This window comes from Neopelma chrysocephalum, unplaced genomic scaffold, assembly GCF_003984885.1.
Source record: "Neopelma chrysocephalum unplaced genomic scaffold, ASM398488v2 Primary Assembly neopelma1_336b, whole genome shotgun sequence".
NCBI classification, from domain to species: domain Eukaryota; kingdom Metazoa; phylum Chordata; class Aves; order Passeriformes; family Pipridae; genus Neopelma; species Neopelma chrysocephalum.
In genome coordinates this window covers 695693-711553 of record NW_020898000.1, presented here as the reverse complement: position 1 = coordinate 711553, position 15861 = coordinate 695693, and the positions used below count along the sequence as shown (strand labels likewise).

General features: G+C 52.1%; 1 protein-coding gene across 1 annotated transcript in view; it reads right to left on the bottom strand.

Annotated features, from left to right (window-relative positions):
* Positions 1 to 549: 549 nt before the first annotated feature.
* Positions 550 to 15861, bottom strand: part of SLC16A2 (solute carrier family 16 member 2) — a 41307-nt gene continuing 25995 nt past the window's right edge. The window contains exons 2-6 of the mRNA XM_027705490.1: positions 14141 to 14285; positions 9781 to 10243; positions 9208 to 9351; positions 8492 to 8720; positions 550 to 7265 (exon numbers count right to left, since the gene is read on the bottom strand). Of these exons, the coding sequence (XP_027561291.1) occupies positions 7045 to 7265; positions 8492 to 8720; positions 9208 to 9351; positions 9781 to 10243; positions 14141 to 14285 (1202 nt within the window). The 3' untranslated portion in view covers positions 550 to 7044. The remainder of the gene's footprint in view (positions 7266 to 8491; positions 8721 to 9207; positions 9352 to 9780; positions 10244 to 14140; positions 14286 to 15861) is intronic.

Below are 15861 nucleotides of genomic sequence, written 5' to 3'. Positions count from 1 at the left end.
CTGTGGCCGTGTGAGAGCCCCCGCAGAGCAAAGACGCTGCAGGCCCCGAAGGGGCCAGACCCAAAGTTGTACCCAGTGGAACAGAGGGGAACCTGTCTGGGTGGCTGAGGGCTCACCCTGAGAACTGACCCCCTCTGGGTGATGCTCTCAGGGCTTTCTTTCCTTATTATTTTTAGCTTTTGATGCATTGGTTGGGACAAGGACTGTCCACCTGCCAATGCCACCTCCAGCTCTCAACCTCCAGCGTTGCACGGGAACATTTTCTCCCCTGTCAGGTACCAGGACCTTGGCACAGTCTTTCCTCAAGGTGTATCAAGTGCTCAATAAAAGTAATTCCCAAGTTAAACCGTTGCCTTTCCAGTGCCTCTGAAGAGTTGGCAGCATCTGAGAAAGCTGCTGGGGGACCAGTGCCCAAGACTGGCCATGGGGAGAGGAGACCGGGCAAAACACGGGCATGGGCCCCTTTTCTTTTTAAAACTGGTTTATTCTACACAATTTTTTTAAACAACATTCATAAAACATTAATTACAAAAATGTGCTAATATGGGGTAGGTTTTTTCTGTTTATTTATTTTTTTTTCTTCCAACAATCAGAAATTCACATTTGAAAGGATAGTCATACTTTTAAGACACACATTCAAATACTTTAATTCCAGATACAAAATTTTGGGGGGATATAAATCACTTGCAAGAAGCAGATGTAAAAAATCAAAAAAAAGAGGAATAATTTTAGGCTTCAGGATCTGATTTCAGCATTGAATTGGGTGATTGTTTTTGGACCACTGGCTCTGCTGGTCTGCCCAGCGTGCCTGGCAGGCCTGGGCACTTCCCAGGACCAATTCTGGAGCCACACATGACTCCTGCTGAGCCAGAACCAGGAGCACAGTGGAAAAAAAATGGGATTGCGAAGCTACTGACAGTGCTTGCAGCCTTTTATTTAGTCTTTCTAGTGGGTACAGACACCATGAGGGTGAGCGTTACCAGCACATTGCAGGGCAAAGCAATGCATCCCACCCCAAAAACCCATGGGCAGGCTGTTTTCCATCAACAGTGGAGCAAATGCCAGCTGTGACAGGGCTGGAGAGAGGCATGGCATCGGAATCTGCTGACCAGGGCTGATGGTAGCAAGCTTGGAGGTCCTGCTTTAAAAACAATTACCCGAAACGGCCAAAATTCAAGCCTCCGCCCCGGTGCTCTTATGTGGAGCCAGCTCCAAAATCCACCCATCTGAAAGCAAATATTTGGCTTCATACTGTTGGATTTCAGGGCAGGGGAGGGAGAGAGGGGTAATTTCCTAATTGCCCTCAGCCTCCCCAGAAAAATCCTGCCTCTGGCTTTAACGGGTTCTAATAGCTGAAACAGGATATGCTGGGAAAGTTCAGGCCTCGAGAAGTCGTTTTCTTTCCCGAAATGATGGAAGTGAACGCGCTCAGCAGCCAAACCCCGACTGCATTCAGGCAATTTGGCCGACACCCACTGCAAGAGGAGCATCAACTCCACGCAAAAACCTGCTCCCGTAAACAACTCGTCTGCCACACCACGATTAAAAATGTACAAAAAGGAAAATAAGAGTTTAATTCCTTAGTAAAATAGACACTAAGTCTTGTCTCTAGCGCTACGGGTAAGGGCTACACTCGCTGTGCCGGGCGGAGGTGGATGTCGGGGAGTGTTGGGAGTATGGTACAAAAAGAGGAGAAACTTTGGAGGTACAGAGCCTGCTTCAAAGCCGTGTTTTGCAGGAAACAGGTGAAATTTTGTGTCTTTCCTCTTCCGCCTTGCCTGCACTGGGAATGTGAATCTCAGCCCCACACCTGTGGCCGGAGTGTTGCCGCCGTAGTGTGTGGGAAGAGGGGACGTGGGGACACTCTCAGTGCTTGTCCTTGAGAGGAGCACTGAGGGCACTGCAATGTTTGAAAAAATAAACCAGCAAGGCCCCCCGGAAGGGGCTGTGTGGGGTGAACCCACCAAAGCCCAGCGATAACCTCGCTGTCACCAGGGCCAAAGTCCACGGCGTGGCCGAGCCAAGCTGATAAAGAGCCTGGAGCAATGTTCACCCCACAGCACAGGGAGGGTCACCCCTGCAGACACCCCAGGGCTCCTGAGCCCACTCAGAGTGCCATCCACCCCTGTGTCTGCTTTCCTTCCAAGGGCTCTCAAAAGATAGGGAAACAGCTTTATTTTGGGTCTTTACTGGCCCGTGGGTCCCCTCTCTGGTGCCAGCTCCATCCCCGCCTGGAATTATACAGAGGACTTCAGAGGAGTATTTAAGGAGCAATTTTCAATCACATCCTTCTCCCCAGAGATTGCAAGGGTGGCTTGTAAGAACCTGAAAGAGCTGCTCGAGCTCAGGTTTGGTGGCACAAAGGCAGAGGGAGGGGCTGCTCCACTCGCCTTGGCCAAGGAGCTGGGGCTTTCAAAGTCATCCCAGTTTTCTGCTTCCAGCTAAGGAGATGCAAACTCTGCCAGCGTGAAAGTGATTGAGACTAAAATAACCAAGGTAACCCCCAAACAAAACTGTGGGGTACCAAAGCACAGGAAAGCTGGGAATGGTTGGCAGTGAAGGATGAAGGGACAGCAAAGGTCTCAGCTGGATGTCCCCCTGAGTCCAGAGGATTTGGTCCAAGTTCACCTTTATCCAGGTTTTCACTCTGAGGACCATATGGCCACAAAAAGGTGCAGATGCCAGCCGGGGTTGAAATCCACCCTAAGCCTCCCAAGACACTGAACTGATCTGAGCAAGAGTAGGTGAGATCCTCAGCACCAAATCAGGCTGTCCAGAGCAAGTCGCTCTTGGCACCCACGTACCAAAGAGACCCTCTGTTGCCATGGAGAACATTCCTGTGGCTCTGCCACACAGGGAGGGGTGGGAATGTCCTTGCCTAGCTGCAGACCACCTCCCTCCTGGCTCCTCCAGGCAGCTCAGCCCAGAGGGTGATGAAGTTCCTCGACTGGCAGCCCCAAACCACCACATTGGTGGGAGGCAGAGCCAAAACCTCTTGAAACTGGGGGTCCCCAAATCCCATGGTACTGCAGTAGACCTGCAGAAGCCCTCAGGCTTGGATGGCAATTAGGATGTGGCCTTTCCACAGCTCCCACAGAAATGTTAGAAAACCTCAACCCCAGCCAGTGAGTGGCCAGAATCTGTTAAAATTGAGCTCTGGGACTTGGGCATGTGTGTGTCCCTGGCCAGAGGACCTCAGGACAGGGCACACTGCAGTGAAGCAGCTCCTGCAGATGGTTTAAGCCACGAATCATGGCACTTCCCAGGCAGCTCCTGCAGCACTGCTACCCTTCCCATCACAAACACCACCATGCCCAGAGCCCTCCCAGCTCGGCTGTCCTGCTCCACGCCTTGGCAGGAGCAAGAGGAGTTAAATCCAACCTCTCACTCTGGAACAGTAGGAAGATAAAAAAAAAAGAAAAAGAAGAAAAGACAACAAGTTGGTTTTGAACACCCTCAAGGTAAAGATTTAAGAGGCAGCCCCAGCCCAGCCCCGAGCGGGTGCTGCTGGGACATGTCCTGTGCTACTGTACACTTGCATAAGGCTCTGCAGCTCTGCAAACACCTCGGGCATGGGGTGAAGTGGGGCCTTCCCTGCTCCCTTCCACCCTTTTCCCACCTCAGGGGCTCAACCTGCTCCCCTGCCCTTGCTGGCTCCCAAAACTGGCTTAGCCTGGAGTGCCGGGCTCCCCCTTCCCCTCCTGGAGCAAGGGAGAGGGGCAGGAATCACAGCCTGGCACTCACAGGAGAGGGGGAAGGTTGTTTTTTTTAATTAGAAAACTGAGTAAAAGGCAGTTTTGGCTGTGAAGGCAGCTGCCTGCTCAGCCCTCACCTGCCCAAGGAGGATGTGGATGTGCTGGGCCGGGATGAGTGGATCCTAATGAAATGGAATGGGGTTTGGGATGAAGCTTTTTGCAGCAGGTAGGAATCCATTTGGTGTGACATCACCAGACCACCACAGGCTAAAAGGAGGTTTCAGAGACCAGTGCAATTCCTCCCTGTTCAGAGATGATCCAATCACCACAATCCCACCTCTCACACGCCACCAGCTGCACAAATCCTTGCAAGCTGCCTGATACCGTAACGAGCCAAACTAGACCCACAGCAGCAGATTGCTGACAAACCAACCCCAAATACTCCCTTTATGTTGTCAGACTGCTCCAACCTTTGCCCTTCCCGTTCCCATCTGTGTTTGCTGTTGAGGTGACCCTTTCATTGCTGTTGTTCAAACCTGCCTTCCCTGCTGCAGAATTTGCCCGTCTTCAGCACGGGCAGGATTTCGACCAGCTAAAGATGCTGAATGTGGTTTTAGGAGGCTGGTACCAGACACCAGTCTGCAATAGGATGAGGGCTGGCTTCCTGTGATCAAAATGGGGTTTGACATGGGCAAAGACCAAAATTTAGTGGGAACAAATGTGGCTGGCTCCTGGTTGACATGGAGCTGCTCTGATGCCACTGCAGTGCTAAGCACTGGTTGCACTAGATGCAGGTTCCCCTGGGGAAAGACCTTTGTAGGCATGTGGAGCAGTTAAGACAAGTGAATTCTGCAGAAATTTGGGATTTGAACCATAAATCACTTTATGAGCCGGGGAGGTTTTACCGCAACAAAGTCTGGGCACAGCCATCGGTGGCTCTGCCGTGCAGCTGCTCACTCAGCCCAGACAGGGCTTGGAGGCAGCTCTGCTCATCCTCTGCTTGGCCTGAAGAAGCTTCTTGCTGAATTTAATTGCCTCATAAGCTCTCCTTCGGGGGGCATTAAGGTAAAAAATATAATTTAAGGAACTTCATCGAACTCCCATGTTAATAAATGCCCAAAGCCACGCAGAAGGAGTTATGATGAGGCGTTCTTTCTTTCCTTCAGCTGTCAGAGGGCTTTGAAGATACCCCATTCCCACCTGAAATACATCACTTTAACACCCTATTCTAGGCTAAGCCTGGCAGATCCCACTACAGCGCAGCACAGACACCGTGGTGCCTGCCCTGCCTGTCCACGTGGCTCCAGGTGCCTCCTGTGGCTCCCAAAACTGAGTGATGGGTCAGCAGAGCCACAGCAGACAATGCCATGAAGGGTAAGAACAATCATGGAAAAGCATGTTGAAGAAAGAGACAAGTAGACATCTCATTTTATAGTCATAAACAGACACATCACAACACATCAGGTAATTTTCCAGCTCGTACAGGGACAGAAGGGCCACAGGACCACAAAACCTTACAATGCATTAACCAACATGGGTTAAAAACAGGGCTAGAGGGGCATGCAGGGGCCTGAGCCTATGTACAAATGTCCCACCACTGCCCACGGGAGGGGCCTTCCACTGAACCCAAATATCCAGAGCAGAGATTTGTCTTGGTGTTACAGACCCCCACACTCGCCTGGAGACCAAGGGGTGATTCCCATGGCCCACATCCCCCTTCAGGCATCTCAGCTTTTTAATGGCAGTTGAACAAAATGAAAATTCAATGAAGGATGGGTTTGCAGCCAGGATAAAAGTGAGTTTTGTTTCTTGCTCTCTCCCAGGAAAAGGTACTCCAGTCACTGTTGGCTCCTCATTTACACAGGGACCCACCGGGGCAGGAGAACTTCCCTCCTCGCTCATTAACCACACTCATTAGCAATGCCTCGAGATGATCACAGAATTGTGGAATGGTTTGGGTTGGAAAGGACCTTAAAGCCCATCTCATTCCGCCCCCTGCCATGGGCAGGGACACCTTCCACTAGCCCAGGTTGCTCCAAGCCGCCTCCAACCAGGCCTTGAACAATTCCAGGGATGGGGCAGCCACAGCTTCTCTGGGCAATTGGAATTTCTAAAATTTTCTCTGGGCAATGATGAATTTCTTCACAAGGCTGAACTCTGCTGCCTCTCTGTGTGGTGGGTACCCACTGGCTGTGTGGTTTCCTTGTGCTCTCTCCCTCTCCCCCCAGGGACAGCACTGACCCTGCACCAGCTCCCCACGACAACACACAGGTGACAAGTGAAATGCTACAGGGGCTTTCCAACCCTTTGGAACACCGGGCTTCCCTTGACAATACTGACTCCTGGTTATTGCTGCATAATACACAACTGGCCCCTAAAAAAAGAGTGGTAGCACCCTGTGCCCTGAGCCAGCAGCGTCCCCACACCCGTGGGTGCCCCTGTGCCCAGCAGGGAAGCCATGTCCCAGCACAGAGCTGATCCAGGACTCACAGGGCTCTGTCCCATCCCTGTGTGCCTTGATGCCTCCGAAGTGCCTGTCCTGGTGGCGATCCCAAGGATTTGGCCCTGTGGGCTGTGCCAGGAGCTGCCCCTCTCTTTTGCACCTCAAAAGCCCAATCATTAGTCACAGGGTGAGAAAACAGAGGCGGAAAGTGGCCAAGGGACCTGCCGGTCTCGTCCATGCATTTTTAAGGCATATTTTGCAGGAAGAGTGTGCTCCCACATGGCTCCATCGAGCTGGCCGAGCTCCCCATCGTCCCGGCTGCAGCTCCCTGGGTGTGCAGGAGAGCAGCGGGAAAGGGGGAGAGAAGAAGACGGAAGCGGGACTTGCTGACATTTATTTGGTTTGTGCATCAGACTAAAGCAGCGCTTCCTCCTTCGGATCTCTGGCTCCAAACAGGCCCTGGTGCTGGATGGGGAGGGGATTGTCTCCCTTGGATGTGACACCCCAGTAACACCAGAGGAGGAGGAGGAGGATGGACAGCTGCCAGGTTCAACAAGCTCCATCCGTGGCCTGCTTGAAAAAGGCATTTATTAGCTGTAAACCTCTGTTGTGATGTATAGAAAACTGGAGAGAGGAGCAGGAGATCGATCAAGTTTGAATCCTGGTGAGAGTCCTCCTTAGAAAAATGGTTAGAGGAGAAAAAAAAGGTGGCTTTGAAATCAAAACTGTCCCAAGAAAGAGCGTTTCTGCTAGTTAAGAGCCTTTAACTAGAAGAACTTTTTGTGTTTTCTCCTTTACAAACATAGTGCATCTGCAATCACTGGGAATTATGGTCTGTCTGCAAGAGGGCCTGTGCTGGGGCTATGGAGAGGCTGCTGGTGGCCGCGGGGTGTGCGGGGAGTGGGGTCACATGTGCGCTTCGGAGGCCGGGCAGCCCGGCAGCAGCTCCCCGTTCACCACGGCCTCCGACACCAGCATCTTGTCTTTGCCGGAATCCAGGCGCTGCTTCTTCAGCATCCTCTGATGGACCAGCGGGACCACGGAGAGCACCAAGGCGCCGATGATGGGGGGGACTCCGGCGAAGTAAAAGGCCGCGTCATAATTCCCAAAATAATCATTGAGGTATCCTGGAAGAGAAGAACAACGGAGGTTAGAGCCACATCAGGCTAAGCCTTCATTAGTCTAATGACCGGCTTGTTTCCTCCTTCCCGTGAGAGCTGCAGCTTGCGTCAACCACCAGATTTGGGGAGATTTGGGTTTTTTAAATAATCTTTTTTTTTCCACTGCATTTCTTGAAGTTTTTATGCCTTGGATTGAAGGATGTGTGCAGCCAACATTGTGTACCAAGAAGTCAAGAAGAAAACCCTCAGCCATCCTTCCTGTTTAACCAGAACAGGACACAATCGGACACATCCCAGACAATCCCAAATACAAGCTGAGACACGTTAAACCAAACACTTCAGGTGGCTCTTCCCAGAGGCTTGCCAGCCAGGAGACAATGGGAAAAGTGTGCAGGGGCTGCTCCTCTGCAGCCTGTCTCCATCTGGAAGCCCTGCTTTGCTTACAGGTATTTTATCTACACTGCCAGTCACAAACAACAGCCGAGTCCTTAATACCCAACGAGGTTCTGCATTTGTTGATTTGGCAAGTTCTAACACAGCCAGGCATCCTTGGAGAATAACGCGTGGCCATTGATCAGCACTGGAAAATCCCTCTGAGTTTCCCTTGCATAGACACTTCCCTGGGGATTCGGTCAATGAAATGAGCCCCTTCACCCAGCAAGTCCAACGCAGGGTCCTGCAGCAGCACCCTCACAGTGAGGGTCTTCAGCCCCCAGGTTCCTTCATGAGGGTGTTAAACTGAACTTTGCTGCCAGAAGCAGAGAGATCAGAGGAGTTTATCCAGCTTTAGCTTGGTGCTTGCTGATGCAGACGTTCTGCTGTTCAGGGCCAGCTCTGGCAAAGCCCTTGCTGTTGAGGGTGTTGGGGTTATTGCTGTCCTTAAACAGAGATCCAAGTCTTGTGAAGCTCAGGTGTCTCCATCTCTAACTTTGAATCAATCCTAGAAAACTAATGTCTGCCAATTTTTAGCTCAAATTCAAGCAGAAATCAAGTTAATGTGACCTTGGTTCACTGTTCCCCCAATGGTCACCTTTGGAGAAAGGCCCTGAGATACTACAGGATGTAGCATGGAGTGATGCCACACCCATACTTTAACCCCCCTGTGACACGGTAAGCCAGAAAATTCCAAACCGTGAGTCCAGTCTCACACCAAAACACCAGCATGGGTGAAAGCTGCTCCCAGCACGTCCCTCCCAAAGCTGGTCCCAGCCCGGCACCGCGGCACTACCAACCTGCTATGGGTGTACCCGCAGTCATGGGCACAGCCATCAGCCCCATGAGGTACCCTATGGCCTGGGACGCCTGCATGGGCCCCACCAGCTCGAAGGCGATGGGGGCCATGATGGTGGTGAAGAAGCCATCGCAGAGGCCGAGGAAGAGGCAGATGACAATGACGCCCTCAAAGCCTTGGCACTGGGGGATCATCATGCACAGGATGCCCAACAGCATGAAGGACGCAACCTGGGGAGGCAAAAGTGGGCATGAGGAGTGGGCATGTGCAGCAGGAAGAGTCATGAAGGTGACACTGAAGAGGTCAATGGCATTAGTCTCTCCTTTGGACACAGCAATGCCATCCATCCACTGCGCCCGTCTCAGAGAGGCCCTTAAGAATGACCTTTTAAGAAGGGTTAAGAAGGATTAGCTGCTGGATTAGCTGCTAGACTTCAGCAGTTTGTTCTTCAAAAACCACAAGAAGGTGAGAGGGTGTCAGTAGTTTGGGAAGAGTTGTACCATGGAGTTTCATTGCTGAATGGACACGGGACAAGTGTGTAACTTCCCTTACACATTTCTATAGTACGTTTTCTTCCCTAACAGCAGATAAGGCTGTTAGAAAATAATCAGTAAAGGGTTTGCACTCTGGTTGACCAGATTAAGCAGACCAACGCAGAGATGCCATTCCCTGACCCACTGTTGTTGGCCAGCTATGGGAGGGTTGGACACAACGTACCTGCAGGTAAATCTTCTTCAGCCCAGGGATGCAGTCGCCAATACGGCCTGAAACCAAGCGCCCCAGCCCTGACATGCCTCCGAGGCAGACCAGGAGGATCCAGTCCTTTTTGGTCTCTTTAAATCGCTTCTCCACGTATTTTACCTACGATGGAGGGATGGACACAAGGACATGATGCCTCAGTAAAGTTGATCCCTGTCACCTCTCCAAAAGGGATGAGATTTCCTGCAGCTGGCTCATGTTTTTGGGGGTGACTGTGTGACCCTCATGTCCTCACCACACTGACCTGCACACACCACCTCCACCCACCCCAAACCCAACAGGCCCTTCCTCTCCTGCTACCGTTGCTTGTCCTTGGGAGCTGTGGGAAGTGGCTGCTCTGCCCACCCTGGCTCAGAGGACATATTGAGGCATTAAAAGGCTGTATCCTCTCACCACTATTCCTGTTTGCAGGATCTTCAGCAGTTTCTTGGCTTCGAGGCTTTTGGCCCCTCTGCCCCTGCTGCCCACCCCCATCCTCCCACCAGGAGTCAGGGATCTCCCTCCCCTTCCAGTCCCAGCCAAGGCTCTTACCAGGTGCATGTAAGGTACGAGGTATCCCAGGACAGCAGTAGCGATCCCAAAGGCCCAAATCCGATAGGTCTTTCTCCGGAAAACCCTCAAGTTGAAATACCTGCGCGTCTGGGCCCAGCACTGCTGCCGCGCGCTCCGGCTGCCCAGCTTGTCCTGCCCGTCGTGCTGAGAGTCACAGGAGGGCGGCAGGGTGGGCCGGTAGGTCATGGACAAGAAGATCTGGATGAGCATTAAGGCACTGAGTACTTGGAAAGTATGTGCCAGCCCAATGGCCTTCCCGACCATCTTCAGGAAGAAGGGGAGCGGCACGGAGATGAGGCAGCTGCCGCCGGCCACGATGCCGTTGGCCAAGCCAAGGCGGCGCTTGAAGTAGTGACCAAGGATGACCAGCGAGGGCTGGAAGGCAAAGGAGCTGCCACAGCCGAAGAGGATCCCATATGTGAAATAACGAACTTCCAGAGACCTAGCGGGGAAAAACCACATGGAGCTGGTGACGTTAGGCAGAGGTGGGGAGGGTCAGGAAGCCTCCTGCCCTGTGGTCCTGCAAAACCACATGTCAAGACCCAGGTCCCACACGCCACAGGTGCTGCACAGACAGTCTGACCCCAAGGAGATTACTCCCAAGCCAAAGCAAGGATTATCCTCACTTCACAGCCGGCACATTAAATCTTTGGGAAAATGGAGTTTAGCTGGGGAGAGCTTTCTGCAACCAAGAGAAGCAGCAGCCAACCTGCCCTCCTTGGGAAGCTGACGTAACTTCAATGGTTTTTAAATTATAGCAAACAAGATTTTCTTAGGTAGGAAGGGTGGCCTATTTTTAGCTAGAAATCCTTTTTATTTTTCCACTGAAAGGACTAATTCAAAACATTCTGCACCCAGTGTAGTTTGAAAGCACCAACCCTGCTGGTTATTAGGCACGTAGGAAGGAAACATGGTGTTTCTGCCCAAGCTCCAGGTTGGTTAATTAAGTTCTACTTCTTTAAGCTCTTCTGGGAGCTTAAATTAGGCAGTTAATAGATCTCATTTGTACCTTACATTGGTGGCTGCACTCAAGGAGGGAGTGAAGTGGCTGCTCTATAGAGCAGATGGAAAGTCCTGAGAGCCCTTGGAAGGAGCTGCTTCCCAATTGCCAGCCCAATTTTCCCAATAGAAGCATCTGAGAAAGGAGCCTGGTGTTAGGCCGTGCAAACAACCTGTTATGTTTCTCTCCAGATGAAGGATGTTTTCACTTCATCACAGGGCAATACATCCAACTGCAAAGGTCTGCCACGAGACACTGCCTGGGAGGAGAGCGCGACAGAGACCTTCGGGCAGCTCACGATGCCCAAACCTCCTGTGCAATACATGAGTGATGCTCATGAAGCAAGCGAGGAGACAGCAGCCCACATCTAACAGAGCAGCTGGAAGTTGGGAAAACCTTTACAAGCACATCATTCCTTCCATTACACGCTCGTCTCTTCAGCTTGCCAAGCAGAAAGCAGAACATGCTTGCTGTGCCCAACGGCTCCAAGACAAATGACTGTCAGGAAAGGCACTTTCCAGCTACTCCAGGATGAAACCACATCAGAAGCCCCCTCTGTGGGAGCCAGGGAAGCAGCTGGGCCACGCAGGCTGTCTCCGACCTCCCACACACCAGCTCTGCCATCTCGGCCGGGTCACACCAGCTTTGGTGCCGCGGCTGCGCTGATGTGTCGGATGAGGGGAGACAAATGCCCCGGTTCCCATCTGCTCCCTGTTGATGCTAAGACACCCTTGCATGAGCAGGGGCTCCATCCAGCCATGCTTCTTAGCCAGGATTTCCCAGCCTGCTTACTGGGAATCAGCCAGCTGCTCCCGGTGGGAAGGGCGGCATCACCTCCCTTGGATAACAAGGTCACCCGTGAATAATGACATCTCCTGGGACAAAGAGGTCTCCCTCCATCAGCTGCCTCTCGCTTCCAGCTCTCAGTGGGAACAGCCCTGGTTCATCCCTGCTGGCAGAAGTTTGGGGGATTCCTCTCTGCAGGATAAACTGGGCAGAAATTTTGGAGGGGAAGGAGAGGCAGATGAAGAGGGACTCAACCACCCCTACAGAACACTTAGCTGTGCAGAGGAGGAGGGCTGGGAGGGCACATGAAGGCAGCCCTGCTGAACTGGCCATCATCTAAACACGCTGAAACACCCCCCTTCACACTGGAGGAAAGGTGATGCCTTAACTAGGATTTCTCTTTTCTTGAGGGCACACAAGATCTGTGGTGACTTGAGCTGATTACAATTGCAGGAGACACCCCTGTGCAAGGCAGCAGAGAGGAAAAGCCTCGCCTCAACCCCATCCAGCCTTCCCCAGAGCTCAGCATTTCAGCATATTTGGTTTCTTTCGTGGTTTTTGTACCAAACTCCCAACATTTTGAGAGCAGGAGGCCCTGAGCTGGGCACTGGAGTCCTCCTGCACAGACTTGGTGCCTCAGAGGATTTTTGGATCAGCTTGGTGTAGTGCTGGGAACTGCTGCTCCTCTGCTTGGACAAAACAAACCCATTTCAGAGGAACCAGGAGGTAAAGGGGAGATGAGCCTTGATGCAGATGTGCCTCAGCCCACCAAACCCAGGCTGTGTCACTTTGCACCAGTGCCTGCACTGGGGAGGTCATCTCCAGCTGTGGGCGGGGGGGAGCTGGCAAGGGGGACCAGAAAAAAGCTTCCCCATTGTTCTGGGTGAGCAGGAGCCACAGGCTCCGAGTTTCAGGAGCAGCCTCCAGCCCGCGGGCGGGGCGGTGCCAAGTCCCGCAGCCTCTCTGCTCTTCCCCGGCTCCGCTCGGCCGCGGCACAGCTTCCCTGCTCAGGTCCAGCTGCAGAGGGGCTCCTTTCTCCCTTAAAAGGGAGCCAAAGGAATGTGATCCAAGAGTGAGAGGCAGGAAATGGGGATTTCAGTTCTGCAGCTCTCCTGGAAATAATATTCTTCTCTGCCTGTACTGTTTGATTTTCTTTTCAAGCCCAACACAACCAGGCACTTGCAGTGGCCATGGTCCCATCAGCTCTTTTTCTTTGCACAAACATCGTACAATAGAGGGGGAAAAGTGTCCAAGCTCTGTTGATCAGAAGGAAAGCGGGATTACATGGGAAGCTCCTGTGATCTGCACTGCCAGGACACACCTTCCCTCAGGACCCGCTGCACCCTCCCTGATTGCTGTTATCTTTGGGAACACAAGGCGGTGGCACCTGCGAGGAAATCGCAGAGGGTGGTTCCTTCCACACCGCTGCCTGAGATGGGTTTAGCGTCCCAAAAAGCCCGGCTGCAATCGGCCACAGCCCCAGGGGCTTTGCCCTTTGCTGCATCCCCCCTCCCAGCACAACGGGGGTCTCCTGCCGCTGAGGATTTGGGCATCCAGGGAACAAGGGCTGGGTCAAGCATGAGGGTCTCACTAAGCAGTGTGAGTGGGAGCTGGTGTCCTGCTCCCACTGGCTCCCATGAAGGGTGGGCAGGAGGAGCACAGTGCAAGCAAGCTGCCTTCTGGAAAACTAGTGCATATTTGCTTTAAAAACCCCACTTCTTGAAGCATTTTAATTAAAACAATATTGATTTTAACTGAAATCCAAGCCAAAGCAATGTTTTTATTCAGAAGAACTGAGGCAAATGCTGCTTTGGAGGTGTCTCCACGGTGACTCTGAGACTCTGTTTAACAAATGTACCCCAAAGGTGACCTCTTTTTGCTCCCACAAAGATGCCAACATCTGGATTGGAAAGACACACAGGTACACCTGCCATTTAAATGCACATCAGCTGATGCCTGCCAGCAGAAATTCATGGCATGGGATCAGGGATGGAAAAAGAGGAACAGCAATGGCCCTGTGCTTCTGCAGATGCCTGAACTGGAGCAGGAACACCACAAACTGCCCCAGATCCTGTCCACATCCCCCTCCCTGTCTGCCCTGTACAGAAACTCCCTCTTAGGCGTAATCCATCAAATATTATTTTAAGCATTAATTTACTTTCGGCACCAAATGTGGAAATGGTTGCGAAGGAGAACAGTTTTCCCTGTGAGTGCCTCTTTGTAGCTGCCCATGACAGGTACACCAACCTCTCCTCCCTGTTTTAAAGATCAAATTAAGGACCTGAGGGCTGAAATCCCATAAAATCCAGTCCCTTGCTCAGATAAAGTTTGCTCTTTTTTTTTATATAAGGACAAAACAGCAACTTGGTTCAATTTGTAAAGAAACAGGCTGAGTGCACATGGGCTGTGTGGGGATGCCAGGGCACCCCTCAGCTGGATGGGAACCACCTGCTTTGCCCCAAAAGGCAGCAGCAATGTGTTGGCAGGGGGGTTGCAGGGAATAGGGAGGAAGAAGAGCTCTCCAGGGAGCTGTGTGTCCCCTCCCAGCCTTACTTGGTGAAGGAGCTGCAGAGGAGCCCAACGAAGGCGATGGCAGCTCCCATGGCTGCCGTGGTCCTGCAGCCGAGCCGGTCGGTGAAGATGCTGACGATGGGAGAGCAGAAAAAAATCATCCCCATGGCCAAGGAGCCGACCCATGCTGGGGAGAGAGAGAAGAGAGGTCATGGTCAGGGTGGGACATCAAACAGGGGCAGGGGGGACACAGAGGCTGACTCCAGCCTTGGCGGCAGAGAGGCAGCCCCATCACACTGCTAATTAACAGTGCAGCTCATCAACAGCACAGGCACCACTTGTGCTGCCCAACGGCACTGTGGATGGGGCAGCGCTGGAGGTGTGGACAAACTGTTCTTGTATTGCTCTCCACTGGGTTCACATGTGCCCCAGGGAATGCACTGAGCTTCCAACACTTTTTCCTAACAACCTTTGCTGTGCGTGTGATGACGCCTCCGCTGGTGCCACTTCCATCAGGACATCTCCAGGCCAAAAGCTCCTCAAGCTCCTCAGATCCCTCTGCTCCCCAGCTTTGGCTAGGAAGGGTTTCCCATCCTGAGTTACAGCTCTGCATTCCCAGGTACCACACTCATCCATCTCTGCTCCCTGCTCTCCAGAGTCAGGAGTCCTCACCTCCCCCTTGCCCCACAGTCAGTGATGAGTCCTTGCTGCAGCTGAGCCGATGGAGACACATGGTGATGCCAGGTTAGATTACACCCCTGGCCCTGCCAAGCAGGACAATCCTCTCCTATCTCCTTCCAGCCACCTCTGGAGAAAACCACTGTCTGTGTGTCTGTCTTTTCCCAGAAACTTTTATTATTCATGGATTATTTCAGCCCATTGTGGAATCATGGAATTATTACAGTTGGAAAAGCCCTTGAAGATCCTCAAGTCCACCCATTCCCCCAGTATTGCCAAATCCAGCACTAAACCACATCCCCAAGTACCACACCTACGTGCCTTTTAAATGCCCCCAGGGACAATGATTCCATCAGTGCCCTGGGCAGCTGTGCCAGGGCTTGACCACCTTTCAGGGAAGAAGTTTTTCCTAATCTCCAGCCTAAACCTCTCCTGGCACAGCTTGAGGCCATTTCCTATCGTTCATCATTTTCCCCTTGCCCTCCACCTTCTCTTTTTAATGGTTTATGCGACTGTTTTGGGGAGGAAAGGCAACATTTCAAGAAAAGCAATGTGGTAAGAAAAAAAATTCAAATTCTACCAGGTCTGATGAGAAGGGGTCCCCTGGCCGGTGTGTGGGGCAGGGCAGAATGGACAGGTGGACAAGGGGCCTCCAGCCCTACTCAGCACCCAAGTGGGGCGACCTCCTGGAGCCCCTCCCAGCTCCAGGCGCGGGCTCTGGGCTGTCGAGCACAGCCCCGGGACACGTGTTCCTTGCTTTTTTCATACCTTTTTCAGGGTAGTTTTTTTTTAACCCAAACAAGGGCTCTGCAAACCTTTTCAGCACAGCCCCGCACAAAAACACTCCATCCTTTCAGAGCCGTGAGATCTTCAGAAAATAGCCAGGTCCCTATTAAAAGCAAATCCCAGCTATAGAACAGCCTCTCCAACCTCTGTCTTTCAAAAAGGACCACACAAAGAAACCCTCCCCAGCCTGGGAAGAGCTGACCCTTCCAAATTAATTATAAGTTCACAAGGACCCAATTTACTTCAAAATCTTCTTTAATAAATGCAGAGTGGAGCAATAAAATGAAAAACAAGGGCTG